This window comes from Trichomycterus rosablanca, chromosome 11 (genome assembly GCF_030014385.1).
Source record: "Trichomycterus rosablanca isolate fTriRos1 chromosome 11, fTriRos1.hap1, whole genome shotgun sequence".
Lineage (NCBI taxonomy): Eukaryota > Metazoa > Chordata > Actinopteri > Siluriformes > Trichomycteridae > Trichomycterus > Trichomycterus rosablanca.
In genome coordinates, this window is record NC_085998.1 from 1,640,585 (window position 1) to 1,660,175 (window position 19,591).

Sequence of the window (19,591 nt, forward strand, 5' to 3'; positions counted from 1 at the left end):
CCATCGGGATCCCAAGCATGGGAAGAGGAACTGGCTACGACTAAACACGTGGATTTGAAATAGGACGTCCAACAAGCTCTTGGTCAGGCGTCCGAATACTTTTGGCCATATAGCGTATATCAAGATCTACATCACCTCGCTGGGGGTAAATCAAAAGCGCCTCTGGTGTGGATTTAATACAATTTAAACCCTGAACCACACCAGCACACCAGCAGCTGGAATTTCAGCTCCGCTACCGGTCGGCTGGGCGCCCCCTAGCGGGCACGAATGTCAACGCCAGACTAATAAGGAGGGGACCCTGGTTACTCATGATATCTGGGGGGTCGAGGGACTGCAGGCATCGGAAGGGAGGGCGTGTCAGGTGAGTAAACCATTGGACACCCAAAGCTAAAAACAAAACAAGGAGCACATGGAATTGGAACAGGACGTCCAACATGCTCTCGGTCAGGCGTCCGAATACTTTTGGCCATATAGCGTATCTCCAGATATACGTCACCTCGCTGGGGGCGAATGGACAGCACCTCTGGTGTGGATTTAATACAATTTAAACCCTGAACTTGAACCTGAGGGTGATTGATGGTCGGGTTGGAATCGTCGCTCGTGGTTGGTGCGCTTTTGGACAACCGTTACAAGATGGAGTAAGAAACGAACACTGGTGTGAAGTCTAGGGGTTCAATTTGACTCGGTTGGCGACATACTCGACACGCCAACAGTTCACATGTATGACTAGCGCTGGAGGACCTGAGTCTGGTCCGAGTCTGCTCAGTTCTAGTCCTGGACTCGGTCTCCGTCTCGAGCTGGTCTGTCACTCATGGTTTTCCACCAAACAAACAAATAAAGGTCACATGTTTACGTCTTATTTACATCATGTTCTATTATGAGTTTGTGTTTGGTCTCCAAGAGTCTCCAAAGAGTGTTTGGTGCCTGCTGGCAAGGTACCTGCCACAGATTGATGGCCACTGCACCATGATGTGCCGTTTTGTTGGCTGGACTTGTTTGGTCTTTGGGTTTTTAAAGTTAAATAAACAGGAACTTGTCCGACTTGTAAACTTTACTTTAATAAGCTGATCGGTAGGCTCAGGAAGACGCCCATGCCCGTGCTCCTCGTTGATGTCCACAAGTGCTCATGGAGGGTAACTCTTGGTCGAATGTTCACTCCTGGTTGACGGGGGCGTTGGCTGGAAGGTTCCGATGCAGGTTGGGGTTCTGGCTGTGTCGATTGCGGCTCCTGACCGAGGAGAAGGTGGTGTCGCAGCCCGGGACCTTGCACTTGTGCAGGAGCCGGAGGTGCACGGTCTTGTAGTGCGCCCTGAATGTGCCCTTGTTGCTGTAAACCTTCTGGCAGACGTGGCAGGTGATGGGCGAAGACGAGCTGTGGACCTGCTGGTCGAGGCCGACCGGCGCAGAAGTCGCCCCGTCGCAGCTCTCGTTCTCATCGCTGTCCTCTAGGTGGAGCTCCTCTTCGCTGCCTGCTTCCGAGTCCCAGGAGGAAGAGTGAGCGCTTCCTCTGGTGCTCAGGTCCAGCACGGCTTCATCCTCCACCGAATCGTCCACGCTCTCCACCGCTTTGCTCATAGGGAAGACCAGACCCATGCGGTTGTTCCCCTTGAAGATCACAGACGTCTGGCTCAGAGGGTCTTTGGGAGGGAACTCTGGGAGAGCATTGCTGGCCATATCTCGGCAGGATGGGCTGAGGACGTAGGAGTCTTTGGTCAACAGCTTGTTATGTAGATTTAAGTTTGCACTGTGCCTGAAAATAGAGAAGACACCATTCGTGAAGATGTGTACCAAAGTAAAACGTCTACATTTGTTCATACAGGCAAGTCCTGCACACCTTTGGAACCCTTGACAGCACTTCTGCTCCTGCACAAGGCAATTCCTGACCCCCTGGACAAGTATCACTTCCCTTGTTCCCTGTAAGTTCCCTGCAACCATCCAGCAGGACTGTCTAACCTCAATTTGTTGCTAATAACAGGTTCTACTTCAGACTGCATCCTGACATCTTTAGACCAGTTCAGGGGCGGAGGTTCAACCGTTGGTCCCCCGGACAGGTAAAAGTCCTGCATCTTTCACCCTGGATCTCCAATTGCCCTTTTCTAGAGTCCTACTGGATCTCCCCAACCCTGTATTATCCCAAGGTCCTTGAGTAGACAAGTGATCGTAGAGAACCCTGTAGAAATGGAATGGACCAGAGGCTGGGCACTCTGCTGGATCTCCCTAACCCTGCATTAGTTTAGGGTTGGCATACTTGTCACATCACACATTAAGTTTATTTGTCAGCAAATTCCCAACCATCTGAGGAAGACCTTTAGATGACTGAGGTACTCCAGAGATACTCCAGACTTGCAGACCTGCCCAAGGTCCTTGGGGAGACAAGTGGTCCAAGAGAACCCTAGTAAATTTAAAGGCCAGGACTGGAGGCTGGGCACTCTCCTGGATCTCCCTAACCCTGTATTATTTTATGGTTGCCATACTTGTGACGGCGAATTCCCAACCATCTGAGGAAGACCCTTAGATGACTGAGGAAATGGAGTTTATCTCCACTCACGACTACTTGTGCTGACCTCCAGACTTGCAAGTTTTGCAAAGGCACGACCACAAGCATCCTAGATTGGAGAGCTCATTAGGGCCAATCTTTTGGTTCCTAAGGTCCTGTTTGGAACCAGTTTCTTTTCCCTGTTATGACACCTCTGGATTTGACATCACTCCCTTGCAAGGTTTCTTGGGGAGTTTCCTACCATTCTGCATGAGTGAATCCCATCTTTAGACCCCTTCTGTCCAATAGACTTGCATGAAGGTTTTATGACGTCATAGTTGAACAGAGGTGCCAGAGCCTCCAGCCTAAGACACTTTTTAGTCCTCCGGATTCATTTACTCCCTAGTGTCTCTAGCTTTCCCTCTTTAGGAAACCCTGGGGTACCACAACAGGTAATGGGTGAAGAAACTGTACTGGTCTAGACTCCCAACCTATGACACCATGTCAGACCTCTAGCCTCTGGTTTTAGGACCTCCTTGGTATAATCAGGAGTACCAGAAGACTTTGAGAGCCCACTGACAGGGGGTAATGCTGTCCGCCTTTGAACCCAATCAATATTTATTTCATGAGGGTCTACTGAGCCCACTCAAGTCAGTGGACTCCCCACTTTGCTCCCCTTTGGGCACCCAGGGTGTGGCATCACACAAGGTTTCATTGTCACGACGTCGCCCACTGTTTAGTGGCACCAAGATTGTGTCTCCATTCATTGCACAAAGGAAACCATGATGAGTAATCAACAGGGTTCCCTTGGATTACTTGTCTATTCAAGGACCTTAGGACCTTGACCCTCTTGCTCCTCTATACTCCCTTCATTCCCAAATACCAGAAGTATTTGAGAGCCCACTGACAGGGTAACGCTGTCCGCCTTTGAACCCAATCAATATTTATTTCATGAGGGTCTACTGAGCCTACTCAAGTCATTAGACTCCCCACTTTGCCCCCCTTTGGGCACCTCAGGGTGTGACATGACGTCGCCCACTATTTAGTGGCACCAAGATTGGTGGAATGAAGGGAGTAAAGTGGAACAGGAGGGTGAAGATCCCAAGGTCCTTAAGTAGACAAGTAATCCAAGGGAACCCTGTTGATTAAAGGCAAGGACAGGAGGCTGGGCGCTTCAACTCATCATGGTTTCCCTTGTGCAACGAATGGAGACACAACTGGCCTCACTCCCAACAGATGCTGGTAAGCACCTACCTGTCTCGGCTCCGTCGTGATGGGAAGGCGGCGTTGCACCCGGCTATGGTGCACACATGCATTTCCTTCAAGTGGACGCTGCGGTAATGCATCTTGGCGCTGTAGAGGTTTTTAAAAGTCTGATCGCAGCTCTCGCAGTGATGAAGGAGCTCGACGTCGTCTACGCATACTATCTGCAGGTCTCCGTCGCTGTCTGCACAGACCTCGGCCTCACTGGGAGCTTTCCTCGATGTCGTTTGCTCGAGGCTGGTTTGGTCCTTAAAGTCCAGTGAGTCTCTCTCAGGGTTGCCGAAGGGAGACGGCGACTTGGTGGGCCGTCCATCTTGTGGCGGTTCTTCCGTGCAGACGGAACTGCCGGATCTTTGGAAAGCACCGTGGTTATCACGTTCCGTCTTCATGACTCCGTCCATCCTAGGGTCCAAGCTGGCGGAAGGGTCCTCGTTGTCGGACTCGTTGCACTCTTCTAGGTCGTCCTTCTCAATCTTGATCGGCATGCTCGATTTGCGAGACTTCTTCTTCGGAACAGGCTCGGAGCTGCTCTCCATCTCGGCTACGTTAACGGGTACGGAGGAGGAGGACAGCATGGGGAGGGATGGCAGATTCCCGGGTGTGTTAGCCAGCTCGGCAGGAGTCACCAGGCTGCGGTAGAAGGGCAGCACCGGTTGCACGGTCTTGAGGTTTGGGAAGACTATCCCACTGTGGCTGATGCTTGAGAAGGAGCTGTGCAGCTTGGGCTCGGAGCTGGCCATGTAGCTCGAGACGGACCTGTTTAGATCCTGTTTCTCCTCCTCGTCCCCGCCGCTCAGCCCATCGCGCACGTCCTTGTCGCGGTTGTTCCTGTTCATGGGCATGTGCAGGCGCGGGTTGGGATTGGCGCTGTGCCGGTTGCGGCTCCTCAAAGAGCTGAAGACCATGTTGCAGCCCTCGATGGTACATTTGTGCTTGATCTTAAGGTGGACAGCATTGTAGTGGATCTTCAGAGTGCCTTTGTCGTAGAAGGTTTTCTCGCAGGCGCTGCAGAACACGCGACCCTTCTTCATCCCTGCGCTCAAACGGACCTTCGATTCGGGAGACACCTGGGCGATATCGGAGCTGACCGAGGGCGTACACGGGGTTGACGGTGAGGAATAGTTGTCGCTCATGGAGAATTCCTCAGAGTCTAAAGTGCCACTGTGACGATCGACAGAGATCTCGTCGCGGTCCGGCTCGGAGGCAAAGTGAGCGGAGTGATCAGGACCTCCGGGATGATCCAGAACTTCCGCTCGTGATGGCGCCTCCTGCTGGTGGGAGTCCTCTCTGGATCTGAGCAGCGGTGCGGGGACTGTGCAGGAGTTGAGCATGTGCAGGGGCAGCATGAACGCCATGCTGTTGACCAGGCTCTCGAAATGGTGCCCGCCGTTCCTGCTGTTCGGAGGCTCCGAGCTCGGGACGGGCGACGGACGGCGAGTGCTGCTCTCGATGAAGCTGCGGATGTCGGAGTTGGCTCGGTGGCTGGTCGGTATGATGACCGACTGGCCTTCTTTGTCCTGCAGCGCCATCAGCTCCACGATGGATTTCGTCTCTCCGAATCGCAGGAACTGCTGCAGGGTTGCGATTTCCTCTTCGAAGGTCATGATGGCCCAGCGGTCCAGCACTTTTCCGGCCACGTCCTACACACAGGCACACACCAAAAAAAAGGATTCGGGTTTTTGCATTATGGATGAACACCGTGACCGTCCGGGACCCGGGACGTTTGATAACTGACAGTCCGACAGCGCTACTAAATAAAGAGTCGTCCGTTCGTCTAATACCGCCGGACATAAAAGCCCTAATTACTGCAGCACGTAAAATCTAATATCATTTTTCTTCGTTTTGATGATCCGGCGCTCCCCCGGTGGGACTCGGCGAGTGCTGGGCACCGAGCCTGGCCGTAATTACACATGAGCGCTAGCAGTCCTTCAAAGTCATACATGCTGTAACGGGGATAAATATTTCATCATACGGCATTCATTGATATGCCTGTGGGGGATTCGACTTTACGCTGGCCGTCAGACGGGCTAACGAGAACCTCACGCGTCCACCTGAATTCTTAACCAGCGGCAAACTGAGCCGAGACCTCCGGCTCGCTCGCTCGCACCTGGAGTTTGAAGCCCGAAGAACACAAGACAACGTTTTTACAGGATTATTTATACGATCCGCCGTGATCTGCCCGGACGTCCTCGGGAGCTCGGAATGAGCCATCAGGACCTGCTTTTATTTTATTCATCTTAACTAAAGATCTGCAGCCAAGTTTCTTCCACGTTTCCAAAACAAACCTACAGATGTTTAGATCATTCGTTTGGAGGTATAGAAGGTTCCGTGGCCAAAATTATGTGGACGCCCTTTTAATAAGAGGCACCCATGGCTAACAAGTACACAGATCAATGAAATACAGCGGAACCTTGCTTCTCGAATGTCTCCCATCTCTAAAATTGGGATCTCGACTGAAATGTCTTGGTTGTCGACCGACCAGCCGCACCTTGTTGAGATTCATATGACACGAGACAAGCATGACCGCAAAAACAAAGGACGATTGGGTCAGTTTGTCCTCTAAAATTTGGTGTTACTGTTTGGTTACTGTTTTTTTAAACAGTAGAACCCCGTTGTTTCTCCGCCTCTCTGCTTGTACAACTTCGCATTCGTCCAGCTTCTCATTGGCTCTCAGAGCATCGATTTTACAATCTCTATAAAACTTTGTGTTATTTTATTATTTTATTGCTTTTCATTAAATACAAGCGTCATTACGGGTCCAAAAAAGATCAGACATTCCACCGACCCTTAAAGGGAAGCAGTGAGGACGAGAATCGAACCTAAAAAGACCTCACTGAGAAGTCTGAAAGTGGAACTCGTGTCTCGGACCCAGTTGGTCAGTACGGTGCGTAATGTCAGATAGAGACAGGATAAAAGGGGCTGATGTGGCGAGAGGAGAGACTGTTCATGCTGTAAATAGGTCACCTAGGATTGAAGTTTGTCTGGATTAATGAGAAACAATCGGCTGGAGAGTTTCTAACGACCTTCCATCGCTCCTCCTGTCCATCTTCCACCGTCCACCATCGGCTCTCCTCATTACAGCTACAGCGCAGCTACGTCTTGTTCATTTCATCTACACTTGACTGATGATTTTATGCATTAATATTATTATATACACCGATTAGCCATAACATTAAAACCACCTCCTTGTTTCTACACTTACTGTCCATTTGATCAGCTCCACTTACCATATAGAAGCACTTTGTAGTTCTACAATTACTGACTGTAGTCCATCTGTTTCTCTACATGCTTTGTTAGCTCCTTTCACCCTGTTCTTCAATGGTCAGGACCCCCACAGGACCCCCACAGAGCAGGTATTATTTAGGTGGTGGATGATTCTCAGCACTGCAGTGACACTGACATGGTGGTGGTGTGTTAGTGTGTGTTAGTGTGAGTTGTGCTGGTATGAGTGGATCAGACACAGCAGCGCTGCTGGAGTTTTTAAACACCTCACTGTCACTGCTGGACTGAGAATAGTCCACCAACCAAAAACATCCAGCCAACAGCGCCCCGTGGGCAGCGTCCTGTGAGCACTGATGAAGGTCTAGAAGATGAGCGACTCAAACAGCAGCAATAGATGAGCGATCGTCTCTGACTTTACATCTACAAGGTGGACCGACTAGGTAGGAGTGTCTAATAGAGTGGACAGTGAGTGGACACGGTGTTTAAAAACTCCAGCAGCGCTGCTGTGTCTGATCCACTCATACCAGCACAACTCACACTAACACACCACCACCATGTCAGTGTCACTGCAGTGCTGAGAATCATCCACCACCTAAATAATGCCTGCTCTGTGGGGGTCCTGTGGGGGTCCTGACCATTGAAGAACAGGGTGAGAGGGGGTAACAAAGTATGCAGAGAAAGAGATGGACTACAGTCAGTAATCGTAGAACTACAAAGTGCTTCTATATGGTAAGTGGAGCTGATAAAATGGACAGTGAGTGTAGAAACAAGGAGGTGGTTTTAATGTTATGGCTGATCAGTGTAGGTGAAACCAATTCTTTTATATTCCTAATGGGAAAATTTGAAGAGTGTCCTGGAATGACCTGTGTAGAAACAACTTTGTGGGTAAGGAAGTAAGGAAGGCCATTTCCTGTTCCTGCTTGACTCCTTGGCCTCCATGTGCTCCTGAACCCAGAGCTCTAGAAAGACACAGTGGCCTCCAGAACGCCTAACCTCAGCGCTGGAACGTTGGTCCACCATTTCGCTTTTAGTACCATGGGACAGTGCTAGCCTAGTGGGTGGAGCTTTGGGTAGAACTGACCCTGCGCTCTGACCCCAACTTCCAAACAAGCTAGGATACGTGGAACAAGAATGAATTGTACTACTTCTTCACGAGGTGTCTACAAAACTCAAACTGTGAAACTGTGAGGGTGTCCAGAACTCAAACCCATCTGCAAAACTGAAGGGACTTGAGGAACATCAGATGATGAGAAGTGGAGACGTGAACTTCAGAAGTTCTGGGTGGTTGAGCACTAGGTATTCGGGTACTGTGTGTGTGTGTGTGTGTGTGTGTGTACCTGCAGTACGTATCCCCGTATATAGTCTTGCAGGGTCCAGTCGAGGGCGTTGAGGATCTTGATGACCTCGTCCTGCTTGAGGACGCTGAAGAGACGATCCAGGAGGATCTTGAGCCGGACAGGAACCGCCTGAGTCCCGTAGAGCATCAGGCTGCAGATATCAAACACCACGTTGGAGTGAACGATCTCCACCTGACCTCCATCGTACAGCTGCATCTTCAGCTTACTGAGAGCTACACACACACACACGCGCGCACACACACACACACACACACACACACACACACACACACACACACACACACACACACACACAGGCACACACACACACACACACACATCATAAATTCACTTTTATACTGAACACTCAGATTCTTCTGCTCAGATTCGTTATGAAATGGTTTCACTGCTGCGCTCAGACTGAACACACATCAATAATCCTCCAACACTAATATAACACGTTTATATTATTAATCTGCTCAAATCAGCGTTTAATTATAATAAATACAATAATTATTATATTTATATAGAATAATACATAAATAAAAATAATTAACATAAATTAATACATAAAATTATAATTAATATAATATAAAAATCTGACAAAATCAGGATTTAAAAATAATAATATACTAATAATAATAACATTAATAATAACAGTAATAATAATAACCATAATAATAATATATAAATAACAACAATAATAATACAAAATAACAACAAAAACAATAATAATAATGTCAATAATAATATTAAAAGTAAAAATAATAAATATCATAATAATATATAGACAAATAAGAAAAATAATTATAATGCTACTGTTTCTAATAATAAAAAATAAAATAGTAATTAATATTATATAAATGATGATAATAACAATAACACGAAAAACTACAAGATTAATTTTAATACTACTACTACTAATAATAATATAATAAAATAATAATACAATTTAATAATAAAATATTAATACATGATGCAAACATAATAAAATAATAATAATAGTATAAAATAATTATAAAATCTAAATAATAATAATAAATATAATAATAATGTAAAGACCAACAAAAAAATAAATATAATACTACTAATAATAAATGCAATACAAATAATAATATTAATAATATAAAATAATGCTACGATTGTAAATATAATTATAGTAATAATAAAGTAACAATTAAATACTACTACTTCTAATAATAATAATATACATAATAATAAATACAATGCATATAATTAATAATAGCAACAATAGTAATAAATTGTATAATAATATAAATTAATATTAATAATAATAATAATAATAATAGTTACCGTGAGCGACCCATCCGTGTCTGCAGTTTTCACACTGACGACGTTTCAGTTTCCCCGGTCTGAAACTGTCGCAGTTACAGTTTACCAACGTACAACAAATCTCCTGTACAACACACACACACACACACACACACACACACGTATGGTTACAGCAGGAAAAACCGCAGTAAATAAAATAAACTAAAATATAAGAGCTCTTATTCTACATAAAGACTAAAGATTTATAAACTATAATTATAAACTATCTATAAATCTTTAACTTGTTTATATTAAAACTCTGTATCATCCTGGAAATGTGATTTCAAACACAATAATAATCATTATAATCAATCAAATACAAATGATTAGAACACACACACACACGTGTGTATATGTTTATATATGTGTGTGTGTGTGTGTGTGTGTCTGTGTCGTTGAGCAGTTGAAGCTCCCGCTGAGTTACGATGTGTAATTAGCTTCACTGCTAATCATCCCTGCGTGAAACTACAACCACTCCTGAACCCTCAGCACCACTGATCAGTGCTGCTCATAATGCAACACACACACACACACACACACACATCATCACCCTCTTACTAAATTAACCAGTTTACCAAATATAACTAGTACACCAAACATGAGGCTCTGGGGAATAAAAATCATCTCAGACTTTAAAGCCTAGGTCAAGAGTGAAGCTAAAAGTTTCTACAGGAACACTATATCTTACACCAACCCTAATAAATACATGCTTTTAGGTGCATTTCTAATGCTCTAGGACTTCACCGAACCACAGTAACAGCCATTATCTCCAAATAAGGGGAATCTGGAACCATGACGACTTAAAACAGAACAGCCAAGGTCTCAGCGACAACTCTTCACCATCGACGTCACTAACGATCACAGTGATAATGTGCTACAGACCATAACCTGATCAAACATGAAGTACGTGACATCATCTGTCCGTGAGCTGAAGCTGAGGGCTGATTCTGAAGATCTGAATCTTTCACACTGCTGGTGGAGGTAAAACCAGCCACAAGGGATCAGCAGTGGCTCTGCTGTTAAGGTTCCAGTCCCACCTTGGGGAGGTTGCCAATGTTGGGCACCTGAGCAAGGCCCTTAACCTTCAGTAAAACAAGGAGGGTTGTGTCCATATATATATATACACTACATGGACACTATGCTGATACTAACTGAAGCTGGAAAGAAGCTTCAGCAATGCTTCAGTATTGATGATGCTCCATGAGCAGCACGGTGGCTCGGTGGGTAGCACTGTCACCCCACAGTGAGAAGGTCCTGGGTTCGATTCCCAGGAAGGCCGATGGGTCCTTTCTGTGTCTGTGTGGGTTTCCTCCGGGAACTCCAGTTTCCTCCCACAGTATAAAGAGGTTAATTAGAGATACTACAAGTGTGTGTGTGTGTGTGTGTTACACACGATGAATCAGACCCACCGCGACCCTGACCAGGATAAAGTAGTAATAAAACAGACTCTGAATAAATTCAATTTCATTTAGTAGTAAGTCTTTACTAACATGATGCTCCTGTTTTAAATCGTGTATTTTACTAAATGTTTTCCTAATAAAGACGATGAGATAATAATAATAATAATAAATAATAATAATAATAAATAATAATAATAATAATAATAATAAATAATAAATAATAAATAATAATAATAAATAATAATAATAATAATAATAATAATAATAATAGAGGGTTTAGTGTTTTTATTTCACCAAACGAACCAACAGTCGCCGAACTTTCACCATCAACTTATCGATGAAGATAAAATAGAGATAAGACGAGATAAGAAAACATGAGGACATGATCAGATAAAATAAAAATAAGTCAAGACAAGATAAAATAAGATAACATGAGGATATGATAAGACAAGACAAAGATGAGATAAAATAAGAAGATAAAATAAGAAGATAAAATAAGATATAAGTACAGATAAGATATAAGATAAAATAAGATAGCATGAGGATATGATAAGACAAGACAAAGATAAGAAAAAAAGTTAAAATAAAGATACAATAAAGATAAAATAAAGATCAAATAAGAAGATCAAATAAGATCAAATAAGATAAGAGAAAAATAAGATATAATAAAATAAGATAGGGCAAGACAAGATAAGAAGATAAAATAAGAAGATAAAATGAGATCAAATAAAGGGAAGATAAGATAACATGAGGATATGGTAGGACAAGACAAAAATAAAATAAGAAGATAAAATAAGATGAGATAGGATAAGAAAAGATAACAAAATTAAGATAAGATAAAATAAAAATAAAGTTAAAATAAGATAACATGAATATAAAATACAAATAAGATCAAATAAAGAGAATATAAGATAAGAAAACATGAGGATATGGTAAGACAAGACAAAGATGAAATAAAATAAGATCAACTTGTATTATTCTACAGGGAGAAATTAATGTAACAGCAGATTCATCAATAAAGAGATATAAAAATGTTTATACAGATATAAAATATATATATATTATATAAATATTAAAATATATATAAAGTTATAAAAACGACAGTTGTAATAAATGGCCGCTGAATTAATTAATTCTGCAGTCTGAACAAAAAAATAATAAAATGATTGGTCGTGATTTTAGTTCCAGTCTTGCTGAATATTTGTGATTCTGTTTAATATCCAATCAGTTTAAATGAATTAATAACTTAATGAATCAGGCTGTGTTTCCTGACGCCGCGGCGGACTGTGTTAAGGAACAATCATTTTCCGAAGTCCTCCAAAGCCCACTTCAGCATGACGATTTCTTAAACAATACCGCCTGAGGGTTTGATGGTCATAAACATTCAGTAGTGGTTTCAGCCTTTACGCTCCGAGATCTCTCCTGACTCCCTGAATCTTTTCATGATATAATGACTGTAGATGGTTGCGCTGAGAAACACTGCACGCACTCTTTATAGTCGTGATTCTCTCACCTGTTAGCATTAAAGTGCTCATCGTGGAACAGTGTTACTTGTAAACCCTTGGTCTTATTTTGCCTCTGTACTAAATCTTTCAGTGTTTCAGGTACCAGATTTTATTATTATTATTATTTTATTTTTACAAAATACAGTCCGATTTGTTAGTAAAAACACTAAAAAAATGATTTCTTTGTATTTTTATCAGTTAAATAAAAGTCATTTAATAAATGACAGTTTTTAATTTTTATTATATTCTAGAAATTAATTAAGGTTTAAACTTTTATCCCCTAAAACGCCTGAACTAGAACAAAATTCTAATATTTTCTGTCTAAACTGGAACCTTGAGCTGGAATTGGAATAATTAATTTTAAATTGAAAACATTTTTATCAGTTAATTAAAAGTCATTTAATAAATGACAGTTTTTAATTTTATTGCTTTTTTAGGTTTCATAAATAAATGGACGCTGTGTGATTATTAAAGCGATCAGATTTCTAATCTCCGGTTTCACATCAAAGTCGGTTCTGGTTGGTTACGTTAGGAAACTGGTGATGATGGTTAGAACGATCACACACACACACACACACACACACTTACACACACACACACACACACACACACACACACACACACACACACACAGTGCTTGGCTAATTGTTGCATTATAGCTGCATTACTGCTGTCTTGAATTACATTCCAGTACAAGATGGAGAGCTGAGAGTGTCTCAACACACACACACACCTACACAGATACATACATATATACACACCTCTACACAGATACATGCACACACAAATACACACACACACACACACACACACTGTATACATATATATATATATATATATATATATACGTGCATGCACACACACATACACACATCATACACACACACATATATATATATATACCCCTCTAAACACACACACACACACGTTTGTATAGCTGTATTTGAAAGGTCCTGTAACCCTAAACAGTCTTAGAACCCCAAACCAACACCTACAACTGTAACCCTAGAACCGTTACCCTAACCCTAAAACCCTAAACCTAGTCAAAAAACTCTAACCTTAAACCTAGAACCCAAATCCCAACATCCCTACTTTATTTCTAACTCCAACCCCAACACTAATTCTATCAACTTCAACCCTAACTGTAATCCAAACACTAACCCCATCCCCGACCCCAGACCTAACCCTAGCCCTAACCCTAATCCTAACCCTAACCCCACCTTTAACCTCGGTAACACACCACAGATATCCAGTCACACATCCTCACATTCCAAACTGTCCAGCTTTTACTTTTACTGTAGATACTACAAACTGAATAACACACACACACTTACACACACAATACAATACATGCACACCTACACACACACACACGTACACACACGCATGTACACATCTACACACACTGTCATACACACACACGTTTGTATAGCGGTATTTGGAAGGTCCTGCAATGATAAAACCCTAAACATAGTCTTACAACCCCAAACCAACACCTAGAACTGTAACACTAATACTAGAACCCTAATCCTACAACTGTAGCCCTAGAACTGTTACCCTAAACATAGTCTTAGAACCCTAACCCTAATCCTAGTACTGCAAAACTAATTCTAGAGCCCTAATCCTAGAACCCTAAACCTAAAACTGTAACCCTAGAACGTTTACTCTGTATTAAACTGTTACCCTAAACATAGTCTTAGCACCCTACACCCACAACTGTAACACTAATCCTAGAACCCTAACTCTAGAACTGTTACTCTAGAACTGTTACACTAACCCTAAAACCCTAAACCTAGACAAAGAACCCTAACCTTAAACCTAGAACTGTAACCCTAATACTAGAACCCTAACTCTAGAACTGTAACCCTAGAACTGTTACCCTAACCCTAAACATAATCTTAAAACCCTAAACCTAGTACAGTAACACTAATTCTAGAGCCCTAATCCTAAAACTGTTACCCTGAACATAGTCCTGGAACACTAAACCCAGAAATGTAACCCTAGTACTAGAACCCTAACTCTAAAACTGTAACCCTAATCCTAGAACCATAATTCTAAAACTGTAACCCTAGAACTGTTACCCTAACCCTAAAACCCTAAACCTATTTAAAGAACGCTAACCTTAATCCTAGTACCCTACCCAAACCCCAAATTCAGCTCTAACTCCAACCCTAACACTAATTCTATCAACTTTAATCTTAACTCCAATCCTACCAACCCTAACCCTAATCCTAACCCTAACCCTAATCCTAACCCTAACTTTAACCTCGGTAACACACCACAGATATGTTTCGCTCCGTCAGCTTTTACACCAGATACATCCTCACATTCCAAACTGTACAGCTTAAATACTGTAAATACTACAAACTGGATATAGTAACACACACACACACACACACATACACCTCTACACACACAGACACACACCTCTACACCTACACACACCCACACACACCCACACACACACACACTTTAACTCGAACAAAAAGCTGCAGTTTGTTCAGAACAGATGAAGAAACTTTACTGGGTGTGTGTAGGTCTGTTATGTCCTTACACACACACACACACACACACACACACACACACACACACACACACATACACACACACACACACACACACACACACACTTAGTCACTCCACAGCTGGTTGGTGAAACACACACCGGAATCTAATAACCAGTTCTCTCTCGCGCACACACACGCAAAACATACACTTATCTAAATGCACGATCCGTCCACTTTCACTGAACTTTTACACACACACACACACACACACACACACACACACACACACACACACACACACACTTACCTGAGACATGGTGCTCACAGTGCGGTGTCCGCGCGCTCTGCCATTTCCTGCAGCACCGATCCCGTCTCCACAAGTTCCACCGCGGGACACACACTTATACACGCACACACACACACTCACACACAGGAGTGTCACACACACACACACACTGTCACCACGCGCGCACCCACGCGGACACGCCGCGGACTTCGGAAAGTCGCTCGCGCCGCTACACACACGACAGACCGGTGGCGCGCGCATCCGCTCCTGCGCTACACTGCTCAGGATGTGCACGCGCTCTCCTACCGTCCCGTCCACCCACACCCCCCCCACGCACACACCTCCCGCCTCTGCCCCTCCCCCGCAGGAGGGCAGTTTTCCCCCCCCAACACACACAGCTGGCTGAAGACACGCACACACACACACACACACGCTCGTGCTGGTATCTTCACTGTCTGGTGCACTTTGATTCATTGCAGGATTTTAAAACATCTGGAGCTGCGCACAGTTCTGGAACTTCTGGTACCAAGTAGAAGGAACTGTGTTTTATTCCATCAGGAACCAGAACTCAGGCTCCAGTTCCTGAACCCCAGATTTAGATGGTTCTATTATTTTGGGTGTGTTTCGGTTTTTAACGTGCAGTTGGAGCTGGAACCTTTAGAACATCTGGTGTATTAGAACCTCCACTGAGACACTGGAGCTTCACTACTGAACACAGAACATCAAAAACCTTCAACATTTAAACTTCAGATGTTCACTTTAACAAAGAGAGACTCTGGTTCTAAAAGCTTTTCTTCTAAGATCTCTGAACGAGAACAAAATGTTTAATTCTAAGTTGGAATCATAAATTCAGAATTAAAATCATTGTTTCTAAATTGGAAAAATTGATTCAGAATCGAAATGTTTGATCCTGGATTGAATAATTGATTTTGAATTTGAATCAGTGATTCTAAATTAGAACCACTGACTCTTAATTCAAATAATTTTTCTTAAATTAAAATCATTGACTCTGACATCTTTCATTATGCATTTGAATAATTGAATTGAATTTGGAGCAATTGAATTTGAACTCGAATCATTGGTTCTGAATCAAAATAACTGATTCTGAACTAAAATAATCAATTCCGGAATTGGAACCATTGATTCAAAACTGAAACATTTGATTCTTAATTTAAATAATTGATTCTTAATTTAAATAATTAATTCTGAATTAAAATAACTGATTCTGAATTAAAATATCTGATTCTGAATTAAAATAACTGATTCTGAATTAAAAAAACTGATTCTGAATGAAAATATCTGATTCTAAATTAAATTAACTGATTCTGAATTAAAATATCTGATTCTGAATTAAAATCATCGATTCTAAATTATAATAACTGATTCTGAATTAAAATAACTGATTCTGAATTAAAATAACTGATTCTGAATTAAAATATCTGATTCTGAATTAAAATAACTGATTCTGAATTAAAATATCTGATTCTGAATTAAAATAACTGATTCTGAATTAAAATAACTGATTCTGAATTAAAATATCTGATTCTAAATTAAATTAACTGATTCTGAATTAAAATAACTGATTCTGAATTAAAATATCTGATTCTGAATTAAAATAACTGATTCTGAATTAAAATAACTGATTCTGAATTAAAATAACTGATTCTGAATTTATATAACTGATTCTGAATTAAAATATCTGATTCTGAATTTAAATAACTGATTCTGAATTTAAATAACTGATTCTGAATTAAAATAACTGATTCTGAAATAAAATATCTGATTCTGAATTAAAATGTCTGATTCTGAATTTAAATAACTGATTCTGAATTAAAATAACTGATTCTGAATTAAAATAACTGATTCTAAATTAAAATATCTGATTCTGAATTAAAATAACTGATTCTGAATTAAAATATCTGATTCTGAATTTAAATAACTGATTCTGAATTAAAATAACTGATTCTGAATTAAAATATCTGATTCTGAATTTAAATAACTGATTCTGAATTAAAATAACTGATTTTGAATTAAAATAACTGATTTTGAATTTAAATAACTGATTCTGAATTTAAATATCTGATTCTGAATTTAAATATCTGATTCTGAATTTAAATAACTGATTCTGAATTAAAATAACTGATTCTGAATTAAAATCCTGGATTCCAAATCGGAATAACTGATTCTGAATTTGAATCAGTGATTCTAAATTGGAACCATTGACTCTGAATTAAAATATTTTTTTTTTAATTATTGACTCTGAATTGGAATAATTGTTTCTGAATTTAAAAAGTTGATTCAGAATTGGAATCACTGATTCTGAATTTGCACAATTAATTAATTGAAATTTTATTGTACCTGTGTATAGTGACAATAAAGATTCTATTCTCTGTTCTATTCATTCTGAATTGGAACCGTTGGTTATAAATTTAAATAACTGGTTCAGAATTAAAATGATTGATTCTAAACTGGAATCATTGTTTCTGAATTGAAATCTGACCAGGGTTCCTCATAACTGGTGCAGTTACGACCACTGATGGCTGATTGATGGCGTCTGCACATAGTCGAAGGATAATGCTGATCAGGGTGTGGCTCTCCTTGCACAAAGCTGATCCACATAAGAACTTGCCTCTTGCAGGTAAAAAAAGCGGTACTGCACACGTGTCGGAGGGGGCGTGTGTCAGTTGCGAAGCTCCTCAGTCAGCAGTGGAGGGTTGTATCGGTAGAGGTGAAGCTTAACACAACCAGGGTGATTGGATACGACTAAATTAGAGGAGAAAATTGGGGGAAAAAATCTAAGAAAAAATAATAACTGACTCTGAACCTCTTTCACTCACATGGATGTTGTGAATGTGTGTGTGTGTGTGTGTGTGTGTATATAAACACATTTAGGATGAATTGGAACGTCTTGAGCCAGGTCACAAATGCCCACAGACACACTTCAAAATCCGGAAACGTTCTCCAGAAGAGAGGAGCATCTGAATGGTGGCCAAGTCTATATTTACTCTCATGGGTTTGGAATGAACTGTACAACAAGCTCATGGTCTGGTGTCCACATACTTTTGACCACAGAGTGCAGAGTACATCACATATTTTAAAAATATAAGAAAATATAACATGATTCATTACCACAACTGGACAGAACCAAGAGTAACCAGAATCAGGACTGGGCGTGGGCGTGGCCCCTCACCCTGCGACCCTTTCCCAGATGCTCTGTACTGCTGGATCAGGGACTAAAGTGAGAAGTGGGTATGTCCAAACAACGCTGAACTGAAACCTCTCCAGTAATCGAGGTTCTGAACACGGCAGCATGAACACCAAACATCCAGGAGGAGGAGGAACACGATCAGAAACCCTACTGATAAAAAAATAATAATAAATACTTTATAATAAACTCATTTCTGCTCTGTTTAATCTTCACTGCTTTTAAAGTATTAATGATATATAACATTAAATACTATATATGCTCTTATATAGCATTAATAATATAAAGTATTAATCATATCATCAATCAATCATTGTTAAATGAAGTAATAATATGTACTGATATATAGTATTGATGTTAAACAGTATTTATTATATAGTATTGATGCTATATAGTGTTGATATATATTATTGATGACAGTATTATTGTTATATTGATGTTATGTAGCACTGATGTTATATATTATTGATGTTATATAGTTTTGATATATATTGTTGATGATATATAGTATTTATGCTATATTTATGCTATACAGTATTGATGTTATATATAGTATTAATGTTATACAGAGTATTGATTAGTGAGACAGTGACTCGTAGCTCCAGTTTTTAATATCGATGCTATAGAATATTGATGATATATAGTATCAATGTTAAACAGTATTAATGTTATACATTATTGATGTTATATAGCATTTATGTTATAGAGTATTGATGTTACACATTGTTGATCTTAAATAGTATTGATGTTATACAATATTGACGTTATATACAGTATTGATGTTATATAGAGTTTTGATTAGTGAGGCAGTAGCTCAAAGCTCCAGTTAGTTTATAGTATTGATGTTATATATGGTATTGATGTTATATACTGTATAGTATTGGTGTTATATATAGTATTGATGTTATATACAGTATTAATGTTATACAGTATACAGCATTGATGTTATATAGAGTTTTGATTAGTGAGGTAGTAGCTCAAAGCGCCAGTTAGTTTATAGTATTGATGTTATAAATGGTATTGATGTTATATATAGTATTGATGTTACATAGAGCATT

At 40.9% G+C, this 19,591-nt stretch overlaps 1 protein-coding gene across 1 annotated transcript in view; it reads right to left on the minus strand.

Moving 5' to 3' along the window:
- Positions 1-1,152: 1,152 nt before the first annotated feature.
- The window catches only part of bnc1 (basonuclin zinc finger protein 1), a 26,083-nt gene continuing 7,644 nt past the window's right edge, over positions 1,153-19,591 (minus strand). Inside the window, exons 2-5 of the mRNA XM_063005001.1 lie at positions 9,613-9,792; positions 8,299-8,531; positions 3,731-5,379; positions 1,153-1,750 (exon numbers count right to left, since the gene is read on the minus strand). Of these exons, the coding sequence (XP_062861071.1) occupies positions 1,153-1,750; positions 3,731-5,379; positions 8,299-8,531; positions 9,613-9,792 (2,660 nt within the window). The remainder of the gene's footprint in view (positions 1,751-3,730; positions 5,380-8,298; positions 8,532-9,612; positions 9,793-19,591) is intronic.